This window comes from Thunnus maccoyii, chromosome 17, assembly GCF_910596095.1.
Source record: "Thunnus maccoyii chromosome 17, fThuMac1.1, whole genome shotgun sequence".
Taxonomy (NCBI): Eukaryota; Metazoa; Chordata; class Actinopteri; order Scombriformes; family Scombridae; genus Thunnus; species Thunnus maccoyii.
Genome location: NC_056549.1, coordinates 1,484,807 through 1,498,814, shown reverse-complemented (window position 1 = coordinate 1,498,814; position 14,008 = coordinate 1,484,807). Strand labels below are relative to the sequence as shown.

Below are 14,008 nucleotides of genomic sequence, written 5' to 3'. Positions count from 1 at the left end.
GTTAGACTGGTTTTCATGTCACTCTGATGTTTTTTAGACTTGGACTCTGAAGTTATGACTTATGTGACAGTGTCCTCAGATCAAATTCACACAGACACCAGGACTGACGAGGGAGAATGAGCAGCTTCTTCTCTCCTGATATTTCCTCTACACATGAAGGTGGAAAGTGTCTGAAAGTTGACCTGAAATTAGTTCAGCAAGTGAGAATCCTACCAGAGAAATCTGTACATGTCTGATGAACACAATCACTTTGATCACATTGTTTTGTATCACTGTTTGACTGGGAAAAGAGTTGTTGTCATTTTGTTATGAGGACGAAGAGATTCAGAGATGAGGAGCAGGCCAACACAATCATCTCCCACATCAAGAGATCGCAAAGCCTCCACATCATGTGCCACATCCCAGTCTTCTGCTGGATCACTGCTACAGTTCTGGAGGATGTGTTGAAAAGCAGAGAGGGAGGAGAGCTGCCCAAGACCCTGACTGAGATGTACATCCACTTCCTGGTAGTTCAGTCCAAACTGAAGAACTTCAATTATGATGGAGGAGCTGAGATAGAATCACACTGAAATAAAAAAAAGAAGAAAGATGATTGAGTGTCTGGGAAAACTGGCTTTTGAGCAGCTGCAGAAAGGCAACCTGATCTTCTATGAATCAGACCTGACAGAGTGTGGCATTGATATCAGAGCAGCCTCAGTGTCCAGCTGTGTGTCATTCAAGAGTGACCGGACAGGAACGAAAGAGGACATTTCTTGTTATTTGTTAACGTTAAATACAAAGTTAGGTTTTGTTGTCGGCCAGCTTCTTTGAAAAAAAATAGTGACAGAAAGAGAAAGAGAGAGTGCGAACAAGCTGAGAGCTATAGAAAGTGAATGAAGAGAGGGAGTGGAGCTAGAGAGAACAAAGCCAGTAAATGAGAGAAATAAAACGTAGCAGTCTATGATAGTAGCAGTGATGCATTACTCTGTTGAACATCGATGGAATTCATTAAAATGTTTATTTCTTTACTTTTGATAGTTTTTTGCTGTATGTAAAGTGTCCTTGGGTTACAAGGAAGGCACTTAAAATTGATTGTATTATTATTATTGTTGTTGTTATTATTATTATTATTATTATTGTTACAGTTGTATTAGACTGCATTTTAATTTTTCTGGTCACTCTGTTTATTTTGTTAGCCAAAACGTAAGAGACAATAATATGTCAACGGGTTTACTACCCACTGCTAGTATTATGAACAATTATACAAATATAATATAAAATAATAAATAAATGAGACTAGGCAAAACTTAACAGTAATTTTTTGAAAAAAAAACACTATCTGGAATAAATAGCAGCTGTATTGATGATCTTCAGCTCGCTCTGGCCTGTTGAGGCCTGTTGTGGTTTGGAATTTACTGACAGCAGGTGATGATGCATGGTTTGAAATCTTAGAAGGATATCTCTGCCTTTTCAAACTGTTAAAAATTGAAATGCGCTGAAGTTAAACTGTATCAGAGATTTATAATACTTTTATAGATTTATACTGTTAATGTTTGACTTCAGTTGTTCATTCCAAAGTTCAGAGTTTCACTGTCATCATATTTCCTCAAAGAACTTTACTTTGAAGATAAACACATATATATTTCTGATACATTATTGAGAGGATAATGTTGAGTGATGTGCAGCTTGTTGTAATGAATGAGCATGTTGTTGTGTTTGTGTGAAGATGTGTCTCTGCTATGGATCAGTGTGAGGACAGAGAGGAGGGAGTCCCTCCCTCTAAAAGCGCTCTGTGTGGGGAACATGACAGCCAGACCAAAGCTCAGAGGTGAGATGAGGATCTTTAACTGTCCATCACTGTTCTCCACTCACATCACTCCACCATCATTATTCACACTCAAAGCTCTGTGTGTGTTGTGTTGAAGAACAAAGAAGAAGCACAAGAAGGACAGACCAGACTCTGCTGGACCTGGACCCAGCTGTGTGTCCATGAAGAGTGATCGGTCGAAGGATGAACCTATTGTCTTCGAAGGTGGACAGAGGTCTGATGATCAAAGATAAGAATTCAGTATTTTATCCAAAAAGAATTTTATTGAACACATACAGTACAGACCAAAAGTTTGGACACACCTTCTCATTCAAAGAGTTTTCTTTATTTTCATGACTATGAAAATTGTAGATTCACACTGAAGGCATCAAAACTATGAATTAACACATGTGGAATTATATACTTAACAAAAAGTGTGAAACAACTGAAAATATGTCTTATATTCTAGTTTCTTCAAAGTAGCCACCTTTTGCTTTGATTACTGCTTCGCACACTCTTGGCATTCTCTTGATGAGCTTCAAGAGGTAGTCACCTGAAATGGTCTTCCAACAGTCTTGAAGGAGTTCCCAGAGATGCTTAGCACTTGTTGGCCCTTTTGCCTTCACTCTGAGGTCCAGCTCACCCCAAACCATCTCGATTGGGTTCAGGTCCGGTGACTGTGGAGGCCAGGTCATCTGGCGCAGCACCCCGTCACTCTCCTTCTTGGTCAAATAGCCCTTACACAGCCTGGAGGTGTGTTTGGGGTCATTGTCCTGTTGAAAAATAAATGATGGTCCAACTAAACGCAAACCGGATGGAATAGCATGCCGCTGCAAGATGCTGTGGTAGCCATGCTGGTTCAGTATGCCTTCAATTTGGAATAAATCCCCAACAGTGTCACCAGCAAAGCACCCCCACACCATCACACCTCCTCCTCCATGCTTCACGGTGGGAACCAGGCATGTAGAGTCCATCCGTTCACCTTTTCTGCGTCGCACAAAGACACGGTGGTTGGAACCAAAGATCTCAAATTTGGACTCATCAGACCAAAGCACAGATTTCCACTGGTTTAATGTCCATTCCTTGTGTTCTTTAGCCCAAACAAGTCTCTTCTGCTTGTTGCCTGTCCTTAGCAGTGGTTTCCTAGCAGCTATTCTACCATGAAGGCCTGATTCACACAGTCTCCTCTTAACAGTTGTTCTAGAGATGTGTCTGCTGCTAGAACTCTGTGTGGCATTGACCTGGTCTCTAATCTGAGCTGCTGTTAACCTGCGATGTCTGAGGCTGGTGACTCGGATGAACTTATCCTCCGCAGCAGAGGTGACTCTTGGTCTTCCTTTCCTGGGGCGGTCCTCATGTGAGCCAGTTTCTTTGTAGCGCTTGATGGTTTTTGCGACTGCACTTGGGGACACTTTCAAAGTTTTCCCAATTTTTCGGACTGACTGACCTTCAGTTCTTAAAGTAATGATGGCCACTCGTTTTTCTTTACTTAGCTGCTTTTTTCTTGCCATAATACAAATTCTAACAGTCTATTCAGTAGGACTATCAGCTGTGTATCCACCTGACTTCTGCACAACACAACTGATGGTCCCAACCCCATTTATAAGGCAAGAAATCCCACTTATTAAACCTGACAGGGCACACCTGTGAAGTGAAAACCATTTCAGGTGACTACCTCTTGAAGCTCATCAAGAGAATGCAGAGTGTGTGCAAAGCAGTAATCAGAGCAAAAGGTGGCTACTTTGAAGAAACTAGAATATAAGGCGTATTTTCAGTTGTTTTACACTTTTTTGTTAAGTACATATTTCCACATGTGTTAACTCATAGTTTTGATGCCTTCAGTGTGAATCTACAATGTCAATAGTCATGAAAAGAAAGGAAACTCATTGAATGAGAAGGTGTGTCCAAACTTTTGGTCTGTACTGTACATTTATAAGTTTTTCTGTCAGGATTGAAATGCAAATATAAGACAACACTCCACCATCATTATTCACACTCAAAGCTCTGTGTGTGTTGTGTTGAAGAACAAAGAAGAAGCACAAGAAGGACAGACCAGACTCTGCTGGACCTGGACCCAGCTGTGTGTCCATGAAGAGTGATCGGTCGAAGGATGAACCTATTGTCTTCGAAGGTGGACAGAGGTCTGATGATCAAAGATAAGAATTCAGTATTTTATCCAAAAAGAATTTTATTGAACACATACATTTTTTTCTGTCAGGATTGAAATGCAAATATAAGACAACACTCCACCATCATTATTCACACTCAAAGCTCTGTGTGTGTTGTGTTGAAGCCCAGAGCAGCAGAAGCAGATACCAGACTCTTCTGTATCCAGCTGTGTGTCCATGAAGAGTGACGTGTCGAAAGATGAACCTATTGTCTTCAAACGTGGACAGAGGTGTGATGATCAAAGGTAAAAATTCAGTATTTTATCCAAAAAGAATTTTATTGAGCACATACATTTATAAGTTTTTCTGTCAGGATTGAAATGCAAATATAAGACAACACTGCATCCAACACTGTCAATGAAGAGCACTACAAAAACTCTATATTAAGCTATAAGAAAAACATTTAGCTTAGTAAAATAGGGTTTCCACTACAGGAAATTTCCTCAAACCTTTTGAGGAACTACGGAAGACGTTTCTTGTTACTTGTTAACGTTAAAAACAAAGTTTTGCTTTGTTGTCGGCTTACCAACTTGTTTTAAAAAGGAGTGAGAGAAAGACAAAGAGAGTGCAAGTGAGAACAAAGCCAGTGAATGAGAGAAATAAAACTTAATTTTCTGGTTGTTTCATAGTGGTTAAATTCTAAAGCAGAAATAAATAACCATCAAATACTCAGCAGATGGTTTGTGTGGAGTTCTCAGTCTCTTTTTCCTTGTCTGCATTTTTCCTTTTCATTCATTCATTCATTCATTCATTCATTCATTCATTTGCCTCCATCTAACTCAAACATCAAAGTCAAACAACAGTAAAAAAGAATGAAGGACAACAGATCAACTCTGTTTTGTTGTTTCCACATGTTAATACTGCATTTCAAACACCACCATGTTTTTTTAATTCATCATGTGTCAAATTTGCCTAATGTACTTGATTCTTCAGATGTAGTGGAAATAGAAACAGGAATACACAACTGGGACTAATATTTCCCGATTTTGTTCCTGAGGTTAGTTCCTCTGTTTCCATAGTTCTTGGAACTTTGTGGTCAAAAAGGGGTTTAATGTTATTCTAGCGAGCCCCAAACGGCATATGAGCAAAACCTCTGTTAAGATTCTGGTGGGTTCAAACACGGCCAGAAGTCTGATGATCAAAGGTAAGAATTCAAATCTAAGAGGAACAGGAATTATATATATATATTTCAGCAGTATTTCATCCAGAAAGAATTTATGGAACAATTGCATGTATCAGTGTAGTATTTCCACCACGATCAAAATGCACAGATAAGACAAAACTGCACCCAGCAATGGAGGGAAGAAGATGAAGACTATACTGAAAAACTATACTGTTACCCTCAATATTCAGAGTTAAACTGACTCCAAAACGCACTGGATGTGTATCATTCACAGAAAACCTGCAGCGTCTCGTTTACGTTCATGTTCAGCAACAGTGAAAATCCAGTCTCGTGGCTATTTGTGAAATAGTCACGAAATTTAATCTATCTATTCGTGTACATGGACACGATTTTTCTATTTTTTTGTGACAGTCAGCATGACATTCAAACTAACGTATTTCAATTGGAAGTAGGTTTTTTCTTCTGTCAGTCAGGAATTGGCAGCACAGAGGCTGTATTGTTTTTTCACATTGGTTATTCATATTTAATTATAACCGCTACGTCACTCAACATTTAATCACCAGATTTTATCCCTGTTTTTATTTCTTTATTAATTCTACCAGTCTAGTGGGTGAACTGGAGAGGACACAGTATTTCCTCACTGTTAATTTTAATATCTTTTTTTTGTTGGTTTTGGACAATAGCGTAGGGGCCACCTTAGCGCCCCCCCCCCCCCCCCCCCCCCAATACCATCTGATAACTGCATGCAGAGTGACCGGAGGGTCGGAGGGTCAACCTTTTGACTTCAAACAGGGACATAAATCTGATGATCCATGATGATCTAAGGGAAGAATAAACATAGATCTGTTTATAATTATTCAATATAGAAGAGTAGACTGTCGTGTTCAGGTGTTTATGCTTGATTTAGTTCAGTTCAATGAAAGCATCACATTCAACAAATCAGAGCTGCATTTATTGTGTTGATCAGTCTTTTGTGTCTAAAACAACACAAAAGACTGTATGTATTCAAAGTTTTTTTGTTGTTATTAAAAACTTTTTATTTTTCCACAGACGTCAGAAGCAGAGCTCAAAGGTTCCCAGTCATCAGCCTGCCAAGCAGCATCAACAAGACCTGAACTCCATATTTTTGGTGTGTTAATGTACAATCACAAACTGAAAAAAGCACAAAATGGAATGACTGTCAGTCAGAACTGAAGAAGCCTCTTGGATGAAAGGCGAAACATTTTCAAGAATCTAAACAAGTCGACTTGCCTCTGACTTAGCCATACTTAATATACCATGACCAGACAACTGAATCTTCACAGACAATGATTTCTGCTAATTTAAACTTGAATACTATTCTGTTCCAGCTACTTGAGGACAACATAATCAGTTTTGTGAAGAAAGAGCTGAAGAAGATGCAGAAGGTTCTGAGTCCAAATTACCCCGAATGCTGTGAGAGTCAGGCTGAAGATGAGGAGGTGTTGGATGGTGAGGATGAAGAGCAGAGGAGGAGCAGCAGAGAGGCATTTCTGAAGATCACACTGCACTTCCTGAGGAAAATGAAGCAGGAGGAGCTGGCTGACTGTCTGCAGAGCAGTAAGAGAATTTTAACAGATTTAACATGATGGAGAGGAAATGGAGGCAATATGGGAGAGCTCTATATTTTTATATTTCAAACTCTACTGTTAATAAGATGTACACATCTGCATCAGATCTATGAATTCCTCTGAGCTGAAACAGAAACTGTTTATCTGCAACAGATGAGCTCAACAGTTTTCCAAATAGAGGAAAATATCTGTGGTCGAATTGTAATGTTTCCATATATCAGGTTTACTAGCGCCAACACATTTTTATTTGTCTTTTGTTCATTCAGGAAGTTCAAATGCTCTCTCATGCCAGCGTAACCTCAAGTCTAACCTGCAAAAGAAGTTCCAGTGTGTGTTTGAGGGGATTGCTAAAGCAGGAAACCCAACCTTTCTGAATCAGATCTACACAGAACTCTACATCACTGAGGGAGGGACTGCAGAAGTCAATGATGAGCATGAGATCAGACAGATTGAAACAGCATCCTGGAAACCAGACAGACCAGAGACAACAGTCAGACAAGAAGACATCTTTAAAGCCTCACCTAGAAGAGATAAACCAATCAGAACAGTGATGACAAAGGGAGTAGCTGGCATTGGGAAAACAGTCTTAACACAGAAGTTCACTCTGGACTGGGCTGAAGACAAAGCCAACCAGGACATACAGTTCACATTTCCATTCACTTTCAGAGAGCTGAATGTGCTGAAAGAGAAAAAGTACAGCTTGGTGGAACTTGTTCATCACTTCTTTACTGAAACCAAAGAAGCAGGAATCTGCAGATTTGAAGAGTTCCAGGTTGTGTTCATCTTTGATGGTCTGGATGAGTGTCGACTTCCTCTGGACTTCCAAAACAATGAGGTCCTGACTGATGTTACAAAGTCCACCTCAGTGGATGTGCTGCTGACAAACCTCATTGGGGGACACCTGCTTCCCTCTGCTCACCTCTGGATAACCACACGACCTGCAGCAGCCAATCAGATTCCCCCTAAGTGTGTCAGCATGGTGACAGAGGTCAGAGGGTTCACTGACCCACAGAAGGAGGAGTACTTCAGGAAGAGATTCAGAGATGAGGAGCAGGCCAACACAATCATCTCCCACATCAAGATATCACGAAGCCTCCACATCATGTGTCACATCCCAGTCTTCTGCTGGATCACTGCTACAGTTCTGGACCATTTGTTGAAAGAGGGAAGACAGCTGCCTAAGACCCTGACTGAGATGTACATCCACTTTCTGGTGGTTCAGTCCAAACTGAAGAATGTCAAGTATGATGGAGGAGCTGAGACAGATCCACACTGGAGTCCAGAGAGCAGGAAGATGATTGAGTCTCTGGGAAAACTGGCTTTTGAACAGCTGCAGAAAGGCAACCTGATCTTCTATGAATCAGACCTGACAGAGTGTGGCATTGATATCAGAGCAGCCTCAGTGTACTCAGGAGTGTTCACACAGGTCTTTAGAGAGGAGAAAGGGCTGTACCAGGACAAGGTGTTCTGCTTCATCCATCTGAGCGTTCAGGAGTTTCTGGCTGCTCTTCATGTCCATCTGACATTCATCAACTCTGGAGTCAATCTGCTGGAAGAAACAAAGACAACCTCCAAGAAGTCTAAAGTTTTTAGAGACAAACCTAAACTAAAACAACTCCATCGGACCTCTGTGGACAAGGCCTTACAGAGTCCAAATGGACACCTGGACTTGTTCCTCCGCTTCCTCCTGGGTCTTTCAATGCAGACCAATCAGAAGCTCCTACAAGGTCTGTTGACACAAACAGGAAAAGACACAGGGACCAATCAGAAAACAACCAAGTACATTAAGAAGAAGATCAGTGAGGATCTGTCTCTAGAGAGGAGCATCAGTCTGTTCCACTGTCTAAATGAACTGAATGATCGTTCTTTAGTGGAGGAGATCCAACAGTACCTGAGTTCAGGAAGTCTCTCCAAAGATAAACTGTCTCCTGCTCAGTGGTCAGCTCTGGTCTTCATCTTACTGTCATCAGGAAAAGATCTGGACCTGTTTGACCTGAAGAAATACTCTGCTTCAGAGGAGGCTCTTCTGAGGATGCTGCCAGTGGTCAATGCCTCTAATAAAGTTGTGTAGGTGGACAAATAACTAAATATATATATTTAAATATTACATATTTTATAGAGGACAAACAGCAAGAAAAAATAAAATTTTGTTCATCACTAATTCCTCCTTAGGCTGAGTGGTTGTAATCTTTCCGGGAGAAGCTGTGCAGCTCTGTCCTCAGCTCTCAGCTCGCAATCCTCCAGTCTGAGAGAGGTGGACCTGACTAATAATGACCTGCAGGATTCAGGACTGCAACATCTCTCTGATGGACTATTGAGTTCATACTGTACACTGGAATCTCTCAGGTCAGGTTTAAGCTATCCCTAAAGTGAGGCACTGAAAGTGTACTATTGGTATTTCAAAGTCATTTTCCACAAGTAATGCAGAATTTAATTGGATACAAAATCTTTTCAAACGGATTTCTACTTTAAAACTGAAAATCAGTGCATAAGTGTGCATAACTAATTTGTCTTGGTTAATTGGGTTGGCAGCACTGGAATTTTTACGATCTTATAGATGAATGAACTTTGTCTTGAGCCTTTCACAAAACACATTAAATATTAAGATTAATTGTTTCAAATTTATTGATCTCTCTTTATAGGCTGGGTATTTGTCAACTATCATGGAGAGGTTGTGCAGCTCTGTCCTCAGTTCTCAGCTCCCACTCCTCTAGTCTGAGAAAGCTGGATTTGAGTAACAACAACTTGCAAGATTCAGGAGTGAAGCAACTGTCTGCTGGACTGGAGAGTCCAGACTGTACACTGGAAACACTCAGGTCAGAAATTTGGTTAAAGAGATTCTCATTTTAATATTTTTTTACATGCTTACATGATTATCCAAAATATTGTGGCACCAACCTTTTCTTAATTCCAGTCTGTCAGGTTGTCTAATCACAGAGGAAGGCTGTGTTTCTCTGGCCTCGGCTCTGAGTTCCAACCCCTCCCATCTGAGAGAGCTGGACCTGAGCTACAATCATCCAGGAGGGTCAGGAGAGAGAATGCTGTCTGCTGGACTGGAGGATCCTCACTGGAGACTGGACACTCTCAGGTATGGACAGACAAAAAGAGATCATGCGCTGTCTCCTCAGCCTTTCATCACCCAGTGACCCAAGAATCCACAATGTCTCAATTCCTTTCAAATTTACTTGAAGGGGTGAAAAGACTTGAGTTAGGAAAGGCACAACCATCTGACCTAGAAGTCTTACGTTACATAAAAACAACTAATTCATGTGTAATAAATTATAATTACTTATTCAAATCAATTTAATTCAGTTTTATTTATATAGCGCCAAATCACAACAGAAGTTATCTCAGGACACTTTTCATATAGAGAATGTCTAGACCATACTCTTTATTTTACAGAGATCAGCATAGCCCCATGAGAAACCTCAAGCAGAACTGGGCTGTAGGTGGGCGGCCATCTGCCTTGACTGGCTGGGTTGAGAGAGGAAGAGGGAGGGAGGGGAGAGAGACACACAGAAAAGCACAATAGCATCTATAATAACAATAACAACAACAATAACAACAACAACAACAACAACAATAATAATAATAATAATAATAATAATAATATTTTACCTAATTTAACTGTTGGTTCCTCCCTGAAATTTTCAATGAGTGATTTTTACCACAGGACTCTCTGTATTAGGGTTGAGGGTCTTAAGATAGAGGGTGTCATGTGTTGTGCATGTTGTAAAGCCCCTTGAAGCAAATTTGTGATTTGTGATAGGGGATATATAAATAATATTGACTTGACTATTATTATGTCTTCTGGGATGTCTTCTAATTGACTACATTGATGTCCCTGATTCACAAAACCAAATAGATCCTTGTCTGGTTTTAGAAACTGGGCAACTATGGTACATAACTCATAAAGGGTCCATGGTCTATACCCTATAACTTTGGCCTAGACCTACTTATTTTGTATGCATCTGTGCCAGTCTCATCCATTTCACCTCTTCTGGTCACCATTATCATCAGCGAAACCGCAGTGGCCTGATCTAAATCTTCTTCCAGACCTTCTATTTTTTCTTATTATTTCTATTCTCTCATCCCTAAATATCATCCCAATTTGCTTCCCTCTCAGTTGTGCTTCCTCCTGCCTTTCAGTTCTTTCTCAGTTAGAATTCTGTTATTTCTAAGGTAAAGGTAAATACTTTTTTAAGTACTACTTACTTTTCTACATGCAGTCTTCTTCAACACTCAAACATTTCTTTTTATGAACTTGCGCATTGTTGTGGAAATTGCCTGCAAACACTCAGCACTTGTGAATTAACACATAAAACTCTGATGTAGATGAATATTAATATATTGTCACAACATATGGAGTAGGGATGGAGCTGAACCCGAATACGGTATTCAGAAAAGCACAAATAGTGGGGTTTTATGAATATTTATTTAATTTATTTTAAAATCAATCAAAAAAAAAATCAAATAACAGTGCGCAGGCTGAGACTCATAGCGTAGTGAGGTTACATCGCTGTCTGTCTCTGTGTCTCTATAAACAGCTGCAGATCTCTCTGTCTGGTGGAGCTGAGTTTTAGCTGACTGGTCAGCACAGATGTCCATGATCTGGGAAACTTGAGTTTAAGACCTGGCGTGGGAACCCTCCCTCTCAAGAGTTTATTGAATAATACAAATACAAATATTTTTGTTGCCTCAACAAATACAGATACAAATACAAATACTGGGCTCTCTGCACATCCCTAATATGGAGGCACCTTGACAACACAGTGGTCAACAAGATCTCAAAGGACAGAAGAGCTCAGTCTTTCATGATTGCCTCCCTGGTGTTTTTCTAAAGACAGTCAACCTATAGAAAAACTCCTGCATACAGCAATTCAACATTACGATAACACAACTTCTTCTGAGGTATAGCAACAAACACATATAGCAATAAAGAAACAAATGCAAAGTGAGTTATAAATTATCATTCCTAATGTTTCATGCTAGTTTATTTTCACATACTTATTTCTTGTAAACCTTTCAACTTATCAATCAACTTTTCTGCTTCTTCTCTTTTTTACTTGATCTTCTACACGCTATTTCTGCTTGCTGGTTTAACTGTTCATTTTAGGGTACAGTATATGATGCATAATACACCATTTCACATTGTGTTTTATCATGTTAGAGGACAGCAATGAAAGTAAAAGCACTAACAGTGGTGACCCTGGGCTATTGTTATTTGGACAGTACATCAGATTATCTTATTCTTTACCTTGTATACACAAGTGACAGAAATGAGGGGAACAATTAAGACAAATGAGAGGCAGCCTGTTCACTTGTTTGACAATAGATACGACTCACAGTGGATGGAAAATGATTTACAGGGAAGGTTATCAAATGGTCCTGTTTCCATAATAATAATAATAACAATAATAATAATAATCTTCCTCCAGGGTGGAACCTGCTGGAAAACAGTGGTTAACACCTGGCCTGAGAAAATGTAAGTGTGGATTCAGTTTGAATCATGACATTAAAACATCATTTTGTCTTACAGGTCTTTGCTTTTATTTATTCATTCATATCATATCAACAAGAGATGGCTCTCCAAATGAGTCATTCTAAATCATCATTACTTACTGTAACATAATTTTGTTAATTTTGTCATTTTGTTAGGCAATTTTTAAATCTTTTTGAAAATATCAATCATGTCAATTAGTAAAGGTTAGATCATACTTAATTGCTGGAATGTGTCTTGTTCTCTTCATCAGATGCCTGTGAACTCACACTGGACATAAACACAGCAAACAGAGATCTCAAACTGTCTGACAACAATAGAAAGGTGGAGCTGGTGGGAGAGAAGGAGCAGCCATATCCGGGTCATCCAGACAGATTTGACTGCAGTCAGCTGCTGTGTACAAATGGTCTGACTGGTCGCTGTTACTGGGAGGTCGAGTGGAGAGGAATGGTTGATATAGCAGTGACTTACAGAGGAATCACAAGGAAAGGAAACGGGGCTGACTGCAGGTTTGGAGGGAATGATCAGTCATGGAGTCTGTTGTGCTCTGCTGATGGTCATTACTCTGTCTGTCACAGTGACAGAGTAACATCCATCTCCTCCTCCTCCTCCTCCTCCTCCTCTGTCTCTAACAGAGTAGCAGTGTATGTGGACTGTCCTGCTGGCACTCTGTCCTTCTACAGAGTCTCCTCTGACACACTGATCCACCTCCACACCTTCAACACCACATTTACCCAACCTCTGTATCCTGGGTTTGGGCTTAGGTCTGGGGTGGAGTCTTTGATGTTGTCGCTGGACTCCTCAGTGTCTCTGTGTTCTCTGTAGGAGGGAAAGTCTCCCAATAGAGAAACAGTGCTGACTAAAGTAGGCCTGTCTTCTAGAAATTACATTTAAATATACTAATTTGCTAAAGCAAACACCTTTAGAGGGACATTTAATGCCACCTGGAAATGTAAATAATGAGGAAATCTAAAGTGATGGTGATCTAGTAGGTTGCAAAATGTTCACAGAAAACACATTTCATTTATTTTCTGCCCAAATATCCTTTTAATACAATATCCACTTGCAGTAACTACAGCATTATTAATTATGTTCTATTTAGACAGAAGTTGCAGGACTTGGTCAAAGTTAGAGAAAGATCATGGTCTTGGTTTATTACAGAAAAAGTTATTTATATACCAGAGTCAGACAGTGTTTGTTAGCCTGCAGATACTTTGTGCTGCCTGCCAACGTTTGGAGATATTCACTGCTGCTGTTTGGTTGATATGACAGACTACTTTTTCTCCAGGCCAATTTTTATTCGGTCATGATACAAAATACATATGAGCTGGTAGATTTTTCTTCATTTACTTTAAAAAATAATACACATGTAGCATCAAAGCAATTACGACATTAAGTAAATAAAAAAACGAATTGTTTTATTTTGGGAGGATAATGAAGCATAAATATATTTACTACCACTTGATACACACATTTGGTTAGAGTGTCCTGCATTATAATGGCCTAAGAGGCGCACAACATCCAGTAGCCTACTGAAAAACTCAAAATACTCAAATATCCAAAATACTCAATTGGAAGTCCAAAATCTAGTGTATCGACAACCTGACAAGTTCTGCGAGGTACAGAGAAGCAGCACCTCATTTGAAAAAAAAACCAAAATAAAACATTAATTTTTGGGGATTTTAAAAATGAGCAGTAATTTATTGTTTTTACATAAAGAAATAACATATACAAACAATTTTGATTTGGATCCCTTAGATTTTTTTTATTTTTTATTTTTATTGTGACAAAGGTAAACACTGAGTGGAACATTTCACAGTTGAAATCAACTTATCAGTGCTC

At 39.6% G+C, this 14,008-nt stretch overlaps 1 protein-coding gene across 1 annotated transcript; it reads left to right on the top strand.

The window, feature by feature from the left end:
• The first annotated feature begins 4,120 nt into the window (after positions 1 to 4,120).
• Positions 4,121 to 13,551, top strand: LOC121881893 (NLR family CARD domain-containing protein 3-like). The gene is made up of 9 exons (XM_042389701.1): positions 4,121 to 4,199; positions 6,128 to 6,206; positions 6,427 to 6,655; positions 6,933 to 8,733; positions 8,839 to 9,012; positions 9,309 to 9,482; positions 9,581 to 9,754; positions 12,105 to 12,151; positions 12,420 to 13,551. The coding sequence occupies exons 1-9, from the start codon at positions 4,132 to 4,134 to the stop codon at positions 12,989 to 12,991; spliced, it is 3,318 nt and encodes a 1,105-aa protein (XP_042245635.1). The 5' UTR covers positions 4,121 to 4,131; the 3' UTR covers positions 12,992 to 13,551.
• Positions 13,552 to 14,008: the final 457 nt, after the last annotated feature.